Source organism: Cucumis melo, chromosome 3 (assembly GCF_025177605.1).
Source record: "Cucumis melo cultivar AY chromosome 3, USDA_Cmelo_AY_1.0, whole genome shotgun sequence".
Lineage (NCBI taxonomy): Eukaryota > Viridiplantae > Streptophyta > Magnoliopsida > Cucurbitales > Cucurbitaceae > Cucumis > Cucumis melo.
Window position 1 is genome coordinate 22,530,475 of NC_066859.1, and position 13,968 is coordinate 22,544,442.

Sequence of the window (13,968 nt, forward strand, 5' to 3'; positions counted from 1 at the left end):
AAACCACTTTAGGGCTCTCTATGATTACCTTCATTTTAGGAATTTAAGAACATCAAAGCATAGGACTAAATATTGATGTCATTTTCCTTGTAAGTTAAATTACATAGATTTTGGTGGATGAAACATTCAATTTTATGTTTATATAGACAATCAAACATTTTAAAGTTAACTAATTTATTATTCATCTAATTAAATTTGATGCTTAATACATCAACAAAATTTTAATAACATTATAATCCCAGTTTTGTTTTCTTGTAAATGTGTAGTTGATCAAATTAAGGGTCTATCAAATTCAAAATTAAAACTTAAACACATTTCTTTACCAAGTAAAAACTAAATTTTAGCAAAACAAAGAGGGAAAAAGATATCGGTAATGTCAATATTAGGAAAGATATCAATATCTTAATTTACAAAATACTAATAAAAGAATATTAAAAAAATGTTGATGTTGATAGATATTTATTTTTGTATTTTTCTTGTGTTAACAGAATTTTGGAAAAGAATTATAATTTAAATTAATAAGAAATGATTGTTAATTTTTCTTTGTAAATGTTTTATTTTAGAAAATTTTGCATAATTATTATTTTGTAACGTTGTATAATTTATAATACATTACATGGAATTTGAAAAAACTATTTCTGTCTTTAGTGGAATTTTGACATAGGGTGTGAATATTTTGTTTTTCTTTATCATTCTTAAAAAGAATCCTATATAATAAATATTTTAATTATAAGAAAAAGATCAGACATGATATATTATGGTTTTAGATGTGATTATCTTTATTGGATATGATTATGCATTCTAAAATTGTTTTTATAATTAGCATCTTTATTTGTTTAACTTAGTAAATGTGAGAATATATAATATGAACAAAATTGCTAATCAAACATATACATATTTTTTATTCCATGTATTTTTATTAAATTTTAAATGGAGTATCTTAAATCAAACTTTTACTATTTTCACACAATAAAATATAAGAGAGAAAAAAAATACTATAATATAAATTTATTGAAAATATATGGACTAAAATTGAAAAGAAATTGATAAACGTTGTAATTCCATAAAGTGATGGGGGTAGAAATTGCAGAAAGGTAAAAATGATAGTACTTTACTGCAACGACATTAATATTACTTGTGGCAAGAGGGACATTGTGTTAATCGAATCGGACCCAAAACATTCACGATTCCAGTTGATTTATTGGTCCCATCTCATCGCTTGATTGTTCGTTCATTTGGTCATATGGAAATGGAATTTCTCTTCCATTCCCATCTCCTACCCTTTTACTGAAAACTAAAGTCTTCCTTGTTAGGGTTCATGGAAGCTTCATTCTAAGGTCAGCATGGGTTTTCTTATTCTTCATTTCCTCTTACTATTTCCTCTTACTATTTCCTCTCAGTCTCTCTCTCTCTCTCTCTCTTTTTTTTTATGCTTAATTTTTCTTTTTCATGTTTCTTATGCCGAGCTCTTAGTAATTCGTCCTATTTTTCTTTTATTTCTGCGTAGAAACCGGGAAGTTTGAGTTTGAAGCTGTTTTTATCAATTGAAAATGGAAAATCCTGATCAGGATCAGCAAGATCCGAGGTATTACTCATCTGGGTCTCTTTGATTTTTGTTGCTCTTGTGACTTTGGCTCTAGTTTTCAGTGATTGAAGTGGTTTTAGTTCGTGGGTAGTTTTTGTTTTGTCGTTTGAGCTTGTGTAATTCTGCGGTTGGTGGAATTGGTCTTGAACAAAGTGCGTTAGATTTAGGAGATTTTGAGTAACTTTCTTCTTTAGGATTCTGGAGTGTGAATTTACTTGTTTGTCGTCCTCCTGAGTTGAGTAATTGTTTTTTTTATTTTTTATTTTTTTTTTTTTGTGGTTTAATTTGTTTAATATCAATAATTGGGCAGGTGTAGGCTGCTGTGCATAGGAAAATTTTAATGTTTTCTTTTTGTTTATATTTGGCTTCAACTTTTCAGTTTTCTCACTTATGTTTTGTATGTTTGTTTTCATGGATGTGCTATCCCGTTCCTTTAGTGATACGATCTAGAAACTTTAGCTCCGTAAGGATGTAAATGGGTTTGTTTCAAAGCTAAAATTGAGGAGAAATTTCATGGATGGATACTGACATCGGACAAGAGAAATGGAACTTGAGGTTTCTATTTAATTTAAGATCAGATGGAACTTCTTTGAGTTAATGTTTAAAAACATCATACAATTTTATGGGTTATTGTGAGAACGAACCGTACTCAATACTCTGATTGTATGTTTGGTTTGCTTTTGAATGTTGAAGTGTGCCTGTGATTGAAGTTGAGCCATCAATAGTTTACATTCTTTACTTTCTCTGCTTTTTTTTTTCTCACCTTCTTGTTCACTTTCTCTCTCCAGTTTTTGTGTGCTTTAATGATCATTGGTTGTATCAGGAGTGTTCCTGGTGTGGAGGACACAACTGCCATGACTATTGAGTTTCTTCGTGCTCGACTTCTATCAGAACGATCGGTTTCAAAAAGTGCAAGACAAAGAGCTGATGAACTAGCAAAACGAGTTCAGTGTTTATTTGTTATTTTTGTTGGTTTTATGTGCCTTGTATCTCATGTATTTGATCTGGAAATATATTTTGTTTACTATAGGTTGCAGAACTGGAGGAGCAGCTAAAGATCGTGTCTCTTCAAAGAAAGATGGCTGAAAAGGCCACAGCAGATGTACTTGCCATTTTAGAAGATAATGGCGCTAGTGATATTTCTGAGACACTTGATTCGAACTCTGATCATGAAACTGAACCAAAAGTTGAGGATGGTCCTCCTAGAGAGGATGTGAACTCTGGTACAGTACGGAGGAGAAATGAACATGAAGAATATTCAGGTTCTAATATCAATACTTCTCCAGTGCTAGGCGGAAGCTTGTCTTGGAAAGGTCGCAATGATTCACCACATACTCGTGAGAAGTACAAAAAACATTCTATACGAAGTCGAAGCAGTTTTACTTCGATTGGTTCTTCTTCACCAAAACACCAACTTGGAAGATCATGCCGCCAGATAAAACGTAGGGATACAAGGTATGCTTAAGCTGTATATTTTTGTCCTCTATTTATGAAATTCCTGTTGATTTGACTCATTTGTTAGAATGTAGGCTATTGTTTCTGGAAATTAAGTGGCATGTTGGAGTGACTATTCCTAATTACTGAAGTGAGGTTTTGGATAGATCTGGAATTAATTATCAAGCCATTTCAACCTCTATTGGTTTTCAACCTTGAAAGGTGTACATGTAAGGCACAACGGAAAGTGTTTACAAAAAATATAGCCTGAGCATTGGAATTCACAAAACATAAACATCAATTTTTTTACAAAAGGTCTCAATAAAAATGATTGTGAACTGAAAATGACTACAATCCTTAAAATTCTCCAAAACTTCTTTGTCTAGATATTCTGAATTGTCATAAAAAAGCCTCTCGTCAAGAGATTTGTCCTATGTTTTTCAATGCAACTTAGCTAAGTGACACCTCTACACATAATTAGAGGTTTGCGATCCCTTCTCGTAGAATGCACAATGCTAAGAGACCAAAACCATAATGAATATCTCTGGGTAAAGTTTATGGTGTTGATCCTCCCCAAAGCAACCTAGGAGGAAAAAATCCTTATCTTCTTTGGGATTTAAGTTTTCTCAAATATGAGCAAAAGGAAGGGTTATTCATGTTTCCTTAATTCAAGTTAAATAAAGAATTTGGATTGTCTATCAACCATATGTATTCTATGTAGTGTTAGATCGCCATTTCTATAAATGGTAGGAAAAATTACTAAATCTTTCACATTCCACCATGCTAGCCGCGTCAAACTTTAGTTGTTCAAACATACTCTTAAACAAAATGCTATATTGTAATGTTATTCCTTCTGTTATTTTTAATTTTTTTAAAATATGAAAATAACCACTTTCATCGAGAAAAAAAATGAAAAAATACATGGGCATACAAAAAACTAAGTGCACAAAAAGGAGAAATGCCCTTTACAAGAAGGGGCTTTAACTATGCAAAATCATTCCTAAAGAATAATTGCAAAAGGTCTTTTAAAATTGAAGCAACATGTAAACAAACAACCTGCTCTACTCCCCTAAACACCCTCCTATTCCTCTCATCCCACAAGATGCATAACATTGCACACACGCCAGCAAGCCGAAGAAACTGACCTTTCTCCCCAATAAGCAGCTTGAGGAAGGCCTCTGGAGAAAGGTCTCCTCGTTCATACCACTGATATCTCTGTGGTGAGCACTCATCGTACCAAACATTTGGAAAAGAGAATCCCCAAACAACACTCGCTAAGCCACAGCTCCAAATGATCTAGTCCAGATCTTCCTCCACTTTTAAACAAACAATACTGCCAAAAGGCCCAAAAAGTAGAGGCACCTTCCTGCCTAGCGTATCCAGCGTGTTGGCCCGGCCATGGAGAACCTGCCAAGTAAAGAACTTTGCTTTCCTAGGGACCTTAATCCTCCAAACAGCCAAAAAGACCAACTCACCTAGGGAGAGGGATCGACCAAACAATGGAAAAAATGACTTGCACAAGAACCCATCCAAAGAACTGGGACTCCAAAATCTGACATCCCTTTTTCTCAATCTAAAATCTAAAAGAGTGACCTCTAATCAGTTCTTCCTGATCTCGCTCTCAAGTTAATCCATTTAGTTAGCAGGTATGTTATATTTTTCCAGTCATCTTTAATAACCTTCATACGTTCTTATTTTGCCTCTTCTCCTACAGGAGGTGGAGTTCAATCCTATAAACCTTTTGAATATCCCTTTCCTAACATTTTTCGACCAGCAATAAAGCAGGCTATTTGTGGGCTCCATCTCCTGTAAAGAGAAATCTATTTATCAATGTGATTAGAGCAGTATGTTGGATACTTGAATGAATGGTATTGAATGGAGTTTTCCGAGACTCCCTTAAAGGGAGAGTGATATTAATTTGAAGATAATTTGATAAATTTTAACCTTTCTTTTGCGCTATTTTGGGAACAATTTTGGATTGTTGTTGTGTTATTCTCTTTGCTGTTTTTTATTATTTTTATTTTTTAATTTTAATATGTTATACTCCTTGGCTGATGATTGTGACTGTTTGTTCCCTTCTTTTATGTTCTTTCTTCAGCAAAGCAAATATTGCCCCTTATCTTTAAAATGAAATAGTACTCATTAGTAATTCTAACAGGCTCTTACCGAACCTGTGTAGCATGTCTTATAGGGGCGACAGATGATAGTTGGATTCTTCTACTATGTGATAGATCGTTAAAGTGTAGTTCAATCATTTGATTAAGTGCCAAAGAGATTTTGAGTTTTAAGCACTTCTTGAACTTTGCACTTGAAATATTAATTGTTATTTATGTATAACAGACCACTGGATGGGGAGCAAGAGCTCAAATCTGAGGCTCGCATGGATAGTTCTGAAGAGATACTGTCGACTTCTTTAGAAGACTCTCGAAATTACTCTGTAAATGGGCACAATATATTGAGAGATAACTATGAAGTTCGTGAAAAGACATGCTCAAGTTCTTCAGGAATTCATAATAGTATAGGAAATAGTGATCAGGATAATGATGTAGATGGATATGAAAAAGTGGATGATATGGAGAAGGCATTGAAATGCCAAGCACAACTTATTGATCAATATGAAGCAATGGAAAAGGCTCAAAGAGAATGGGAAGAGAAGTTCAGAGAAAATAACAACAGTACACCCGTATGTTCTATCATAAACTGATTACTTATGATGGTTGACTGTTCCTTCCCTTTCATTATATCCACGATTTAATTGAGATTCTTATGAAAGTTCTATTTTGATGCTAGGATCACGCATTCCCTTTTTTCTTAGCATCTGCCTTATCTGATGAGCTATCTTTGTTAGACTGGTCACTATTTTCTTCAAGTCTCTCCTGTTTTAGCTAGGTAGCTTCTGTTCACGTTAGTAATGTTGGCCACCCCTTTCTTTTCTCTAGTAAGAAGCTCCAGTTCATTCAGAAACGTAAATTTCCTTATATCATGAGAATGAATATTATTCCTCGAGTATGAATAAATTAATCTGTGAGATTATGAGGATTGTTTTATATGCTTTTGTAACAAAAGAAAAAAGGGAAGCCATTGGTCATGGCTTTTATTGCATGACAATCATGTTATACAGTCAATTCTTTCAGACATGTCTTTGCACCCAACCTTGATTTTGTAGTCTTTCTCCTTGTATAAGTCTGCAAATGTTGGTGGATGGTAGGGGGGGCAATTTGCCCTCTGGTTTTGAGCAAATTACATTGTATACACCGTGACAGTTTCTTCAACAACTTATTCTTCTTCCTTGGTTCATTGCTTGTGTAGGATTCTTGTGACCCTGGAAACCATTCAGATATTACCGAGGAAAGGGATGAGATGAGGGCTCAAGCTCCAAATCTATCAAATAATCCTGCAAATGAGGCCAAACCACATATTGCAGTCGTTTGTGGCGATAGAGATTTGTCCCAAGTTCAAACCAATGGGCTTGGCCCATCTATGTGTGCTGCTGATGTGGAAGACTTGCAGGATCAGAATACAAACAGCATTTCTACTTCAAAATCACTTGAAGAATTTACCTTTCCTATGGCTAATGTGAAGCAATGCCAAGACAGCCAAGAAAACAGTGCACAAGAACCTTCATGTACGTCCCACCTCAATCATGGGCTCCCGGAAAGGCCATTGTCATCTCATAGTGGTATCAATTCCTATGATCAAGAAACTCCATGCAGTAATAATGATCTATATGCATTGGTACCACATGAACCGCCTGCATTAGATGGTGTATTAGAGGCACTTAAACAAGCGAAACTGTCACTAACAAAGAAAATCATCAAATTACCCTCTGTAGATGGTGAAAGTGAATCAATTGATAAATCCATTGGACCACTTTCTGTCCTAAAAATGGGGGACAGGTTAGAAATCCCCGTTGGATGCGCTGGGCTCTTCAGACTTCCGACTGATTTTGCTGCTGAAGCTTCTTCACAGGCAAACTTCCTAGCTTCCAGTTCTCAGTTAAGATCTCCAACTCATTATCCTGGTGAGGGTGTTGCATTATCTGCAAACCATCAAATTTTCCCTGGTCATGAAATGGAGGATAGATCAAGTTTTTTAAGAGACAGTCGTTTACGCTGCAGTGGGTACCGCACTGGTTCAGGTTTTACCCGAGATGCATTTCTAACTGACCATATTCCTGAGAATAGATGGAAAAATCCAAGTCAGAAGCATCATATCGATCAATACTTCGATGCAGTTCAACCCTCTTCCTATGTACCCAACTATCCATCACGTCCTGTATCCTCAAACATAAATCCCAATGATACTTTTTTGAGAACTTTTCCCAGTCGGAGCACAGAAATGCCTCCGAACCAATATTCATTTTATGATGATCAATTTAGGCCAAATATGTATAGATAGTTGCATGTAGTTATAAATATATAGATTTGTGATACATTCTTCAGGTTCCAGGAGAGCTGTTTTTCTTTTGCAACTATAGACTCATGTACCATGGAAGACCATTTCTACATTCTATTGGCTTCTACAAACTTGCTGAAAGGAAATTGGCCTTAGGAGATTTGACCTTGTATCATACTGTAAGTGTGTAATATATTATTGTTATTTGTCCTGTAACTTAGTTGTGGTTTTTCTGTCTAGACATCAGTTTACCTTCAACTTTCCATAGATAAAATAAACTGTTGAATATTTTGAATCATACACTCATTTGGGTTGACTCTTCTAGATTAGTTCATATCAAAAGCTCAAAACAAGTGTTTGCTTAAATGTAATCAGAAGTTCATGAATTCCTAAGGTTCTTTAGTAAATTGCTTCATTTTTCCCCTTCGGAGAGAGGGACCCTCAAGCTGTGTTTGTATTAGGATACCTTCTAACGAGAGCACTCAGGACACAAAGAACACTGGAAAATAGAAATGCAAATTATAATGTCTAAAGAAGTTACAATATAATGCAAATTATATTGGGCCAAACGGCTCGTAGAGTAAAAAGAAAAGAATAAGAATAATAATAATATTTTATGTGGACAGAAAGAAATCTTAAATTGATAGTCACATGTAAAATTAATATCTTCTTAGTTGTTAATATCTATTTCCTAGGGAATGACTATTACATCCATCCCCACTTTCAATATTGTGCTAATAAGACAGAAAGTTAATATTCTACCTTTGTCAAATCATTAAAAGTTAGAACTTTTGCAAGAAAACACCAATTGGAAATTCAAAAAATTAAAAAACCAATTGCAAATTAAATCGTATTAAATTATAAATTTGATCTCATAATTTAAAAAATAAAATAAAAATTGATCCTTGGTTTGTCGATATCTTCATAAAAAAATCCAACTTTCTCCAAATTATAGGGATAAATTTATAATTTAGAAAAACAAATAGTTAAGCAGTTTCTCAACAAGCAATTATACATCTTCCTTGATCACATTAAATTTTTCACAGATATTTTTACATATTTATTGAGTTTAGACATCTTCCAAAAATGGTATTAAATTTTTATAGATATTTTCACATATTTATTTGATTTAGATATCTTATTTTATAAATATTTTCACAAATTTATTGGATTTCACACCGACATAAAATGTGAATCAATATTTTCATTATATCGTAAAAAAAAGTCTACTAAAAATAACAATAGTAAACAATTTGATAAAAAAATATCTTTGATATGAATGTAATAGAAATAACAAACATTTTATTACCATAAAGTTGAGACATCAAAATTTAAAATATGGACATTGTTTCAAACTCAATTGTATATCCCAATTAATGGTTGATGAGAACACAGTTGTTGTTACAGTAAATACTATTTATCCTAATTAACTACAATCAACATTATTTCAAAATCCACAATTTTTCTTCTTTTACCTTCATCATTTTTTATTATTTGTTACTGCATTTATTATATCCTTCTCAAACTAAAATAATTTACATCTTAAACGCATACTATTATAATTATAACTAAAATAATTTATACTTCAAGTACAAACTATTGAAATCGTAATAACCAAAGAAAACTTAAAAGGAAAATTAACGAAAACTTTTTTATACATTACCAGTGATTAATTGTTGCTAAGAATATTCATAAACAATAATAAAACAAAGCACCAAAAGAGATTGACATTTGAAAACACCTATGCTAAGATATTTTGGAAAAAATCAATATGATATTAACATCATCATCCATTGGATAACTTTACAAATTTATTTATCTTAAAATATCTATTTGTTTTCTACCTTAGGCAAATATATGTTTCATGTGGTGGGGTGGTTGGTATCACCAAAAATGTCCTTTTCTTTCTATTTTCCCTATTCTATTTTTTCCCATTTTAAGAATTTCATGTTTCTCTCCCTCCCTCTTCTAAATATAATAATAATAATAATCTAAATTTTACAAAATAAACTAAAATATTTATAGTATATAATACAATTTGGATTCCATCGATAGATAGAAACTAATAAATTTATATTACTGTCGATTAATGTCACTGATAAAAACATATCAATATTTATTATCGATAAAATATGAATTTTTCTTATATTTTGTAAATATTTTGTTAAATTTATTATTTTTAATAATTCCCCTAATAATAACTTAGGTAAATATTAATTTATATCTTTTACTTTTAGATTATATCAGAGTTGTTTCAATTTAAATCTTGGGCTTTTATAAATTTTTGTTCTTAATTTTCTACTAATTTGTCATTGATTTTCACATAGAATTTGCACTATAAATTTTAGAAAAATATATACATATATTATGTTTTCGTACTTGTTTAATATAAATTAATCTTGAGAGATTAAAATTGATGCAATTTTTTTAAAAAAAAGTAATTGAAAATACAAAACAAAAATAAAATACTTATCAAGATAAAAAAAAAAAAAAAAAAAAAAAAAAGATATGAAAAGTTAAGTTTACAATAATATCATAATGAGGAAACATTTTCATAATCCTTTTTTTGGAATATTGAAATTGTCAACTTGGAGAAACACTCATTTGTCAACAGTTACACATTTCAAATTGGACCCAAATAAAAAAGTTACTTTTCCACCAACAAAAAGAAAAAAATAATAATAATGATAATTAAATAATAATTTCTTTGAATAATTTTTTTTTTAAAAAAATAATAATAATAATATAGAGGAATGAGGTGTTGGAATCTTGATGATGAAATGTGACCAAAGAATTATGTTTATTGTTAATTGAGAGAGAGAATACAAACTCTTATTCCTTTATATTGCTAATAAAATTAAAACAAAACAATGTACTCACTTTCCCCACCAAAAATTCAAATATTCCTTTCCTGCTCAATTTATACTTTCATACAATTTTAATCAATATGTATACAATTTCAATATTTTCTCCCCAACTTAAGATTTAATTTAGCCAACGAATGCTAAAGATTGTATTAATTTATTCATGGATATAACTTATGTTTACAAAACCTGATTTGAGTAAATGGACTAAATTATAATTATAAATGAAAGAGATGAAATTATTTATAGGATAAAAGCATACAACCAAAAACCAACATTTATCTTCAATAATGTGTTTTAAATATATATTATTCACTTAATTATTTTTATTTTTAATCCTCATGTTACATGCTGCTTATTACTACAACTTAATAAAATCTACATTCACATACCATCAAACTTTTTTATATATATAACTTTTTTTTTTTTTTTTTTTTTTTTTTTTTAACCAGCTAGTATAAGAAAAAACTTTATTTCATGGTTCACATTTCCAATCTCCAATTTGGGGGTTAGAGAAGTCATACATTTTCATAATATTTTTTCAACAAATTCTCGAGACTTTCAAATTCCAAATTCTCAATTTCTCTATAATTTATTTATTTATTTATTTGTTGCCTATATTTGCTCCTAAATTTGTGGAGACAAAGCTTTGAGACCTAACTCTAAAAACAACATAAATGAATAGGAAATAATTAAATATAGGAGCTTTGAATTGAAAAAACATGTCTCAATTTTGGGTTAGATTGACACACAAGAATTGAGGTACCTATGGGACTAAAAAAAAAAAAAGAAAAAAAAAAACAATTATATTAATATGAGAATGATTGTATTTTAAGTTTCGAAGAATTAGGAGTAATTTAAAACTTCACAACTCTAAGTTTGTATCCATTATTGTCTTACATTTTCTAAATAATGGTTGAAAAAAATATGAAATTTTTTCGTAAATATAACAAATCGATAAAATATTTACGGGTTTGTGTAATAAAATCCATGAAGTTAGTCATTTTTAAATATTTCAAGTGATTTTTTTTTCTTTCCATCGTCTTTCTCTATTCTTCTTCTTATTCTTTTTTCAGGCTGTTATTTGATTCAAAATCGTATATCAAATATCAAATATCAATTTTTTTTTTAATTTTTTTTGAACTGTTATTTGGTTGTTATGAAGTTTTAGATTTGGGTAGCCAAATCTAAATGATTGTGTATAAAAAAAATAACAAAATCTAAATGATCGTGTACCAAAAGAATATTGAAAAAAAAAATCGTTTAACTAAATCTAAACGATAGCGTACCAAATCTAAGCAATCGTGTAACGAAATCAAACAAGAAAGAATTTTGAAAAAAAATTCGTTTAGATTTGACCAAATCTAAACAATCGTGTACAAAATATATTATGCGCGTTGTTGACAGTGTAGTTGATGGGGGCATATTTCGTATTTTCCATTGTAAGCCTGTGGGCTTTTTCGTTTTCAAAATTGTTCTATATAGTAAATATTTTGCCGCTTTGTTATATTTTTTAAAAGACCCCCCAAAAAATATCGTTTAAGTTTTTGAATTTATTTTCATTTCATCTCTAAGTTTTAAAATGTTACAAGTTTGCGTTCGAGATTTGAGTTTCGTTTTTATTTATTGTCTAAGTTTCGTTCTTAAGTTTTAATGTTTCAATTTTGAACTTGAGATATGAGTTTCATTTCAATTTGGTCTTTAAGGTTTTAGGATTTCAGATTTTTATGTAACTTTCAAATTATTGACATTATTGTCTAGTAATTAATTTAGATAACTATAAAGTAAAAAAGTATAATTAATTTTATTAGCAATGAATAGACATCAACAAACTAAAGATGGGTTAGTGAAAATCTGAGGTTAAAATTAATATTCAATCATAGAAACAAAATTGAAACAAAACTCAAGTAAGATTGTAATATTTTGAAATATAGGAAATAAATTGAAACCAAATTCAAAACTTAAAATAACTAAATGTGTTATATTGGTAACTAAATCAATTTAAACATTGGTTGACGATTCTAAAATCGTGGATACATAATTTCTATGTATATAAATTAACTTTATATTATATAATATTATAGGAATAAACTTAAATGATAAACTTTCTAAACTTTATATTAATTTCTAAAGTTCTTTAAATGCATATTAGATAATATGCAAGTGATAAACTTTCTATGGCTTACCTGTTCGGTTCTCGATCTTGTCATTTTCTGCTCCTCTCTTTCGAATCAATTTTCTAGAACCACTAGAGTAAGGGTTCTTTCTGTTTGAAGCAACCTTGAGTTTCTCTCGACGCAACTCGTAATAATGTTTGATTTTTCTCTTTGCACATCATGCCCATGTCCCTGTGACCATACTAGCTATAGTGATGTTGAGATAACGTGCAGAAATTGAGAAACTAACGTCGGTGCTTTGAATTATGTTTAAGTTTTCATTTTTACTTTGTATTATTGATGTAATTTATATTTGAACTACCTAGAATGTGTAATTTTTTAATATTTCAATTAATAACAAATTCAACTTGGTATTTTTGTAATTTTTTTTCAATTTTATGTTAATTATAATTCAATTTAGAATTTTAATCTTTTTTTATTAAGTTTACATTAATTAATAAAAGTTAGAAGTAAATTAATCTTTTATTAATTTTAGGTTATTTAAAAAAATAAATATGATTGCACTGCCGATGCCGCGTACTAGACAACGCAACGCACACAATGACATCGGGAGTGAGGTATTTGCGATGCTGTTAACACGCGTCTGTAGTTTCGTACTCTTAACGAATTACCATGTCGACGAAGAGTGCGTCTGTAGTAATCTTTGTCGACGCCGTCCCATTCACATGTTGGGAGAGGTGACGCCGACGCGTTTCTCACGATGTCTTTGCCAACGTCTTTGCCGACATCGACGTCGGCGTAGCTTCTACCAATGCATTTCAGGATTATGCCAATGCAGAGTTGCATCGGCATACCCCTCCTTCTTATAATGAAATTCATACCTTAAATTGATATAATTTTTGGTTTGAGATTTAATTAATAACACCTTATAATAGAAAAGTTATATATTAAGGGATAATTTTTCTTTAACATAACCTTTTCTTGGGCCCTATTCTTTTCCTAGCAATGTTGTTTTGTTGAGATTTATTTTCCATTAAAAAAAACTTATTTCTATTGAATACTATAAGATTTATATACTAGATTTGAATAATACTATATGATTTATGTAGAGGGTTGTTTTGAAATATACATAACTCAAGATCATCCATGTTAAATTATCAAGAATAAATTACATATCCGATTTCATTCAATAAGTTACACATCGGATTCCATCTTAAAGATATTTTTCTTGATGCTATACATGTTTTAATATGCTAAGACCGTAACCCTAAGTCGTTATATATTAGTTCAATTAGGATTTTCATTAATTTTTAATCAATCTAAAAATAAATTTAGACACATTTAATTCATATTCAATTAAAAATCATAAAAGATAGTTTAAACATATAACCATAATTAATATATTAATCGGAAAGAAAAGATAAACAAAAAATACTTTGAAACTCCCTTGAAACCGTAGAAAAGAAGTCAAAGTATGCTACAAACTTATCTTCTTTCTTCTTCTATTTCTTTTTTTTTGGATAGAGTTGAATGAATAGTAGGAGTTTCAAAAAGAAAAAAAAAATGTAAATCC

General features: G+C 30.4%; 1 protein-coding gene across 1 annotated transcript; it reads left to right on the top strand.

Moving 5' to 3' along the window:
* Positions 1–1,144: 1,144 nt before the first annotated feature.
* Positions 1,145–7,630, top strand: LOC103496496 (uncharacterized). Its single transcript, XM_008458361.3, has 6 exons — positions 1,145–1,337; positions 1,508–1,585; positions 2,409–2,529; positions 2,616–3,040; positions 5,360–5,702; positions 6,329–7,630. Exons 2-6 carry the CDS (start codon positions 1,551–1,553, stop codon positions 7,415–7,417), a joined length of 2,013 nt encoding a protein of 670 aa, XP_008456583.2. The 5' UTR covers positions 1,145–1,337; positions 1,508–1,550; the 3' UTR covers positions 7,418–7,630.
* Positions 7,631–13,968: the final 6,338 nt, after the last annotated feature.

What these genes read in the sequence shown, in the direction of transcription:
- LOC103496496 (XM_008458361.3), top strand. Translation starts at nt 1,551, where the DNA reads ATGGAAAATCCTGATCAGGATCAGCAAGATCCGAG. An exon ending in CTGATGAACTAGCAAAACGA is followed by an intron (nt 2,530 to 2,615) that starts GTTCAGTGTTTA and finishes TGTTTACTATAG; the next exon opens with GTTGCAGAACTGGAGGAGCA. An exon ending in ATAAAACGTAGGGATACAAG is followed by an intron (nt 3,041 to 5,359) that starts GTATGCTTAAGC and finishes TATGTATAACAG; the next exon opens with ACCACTGGATGGGGAGCAAG.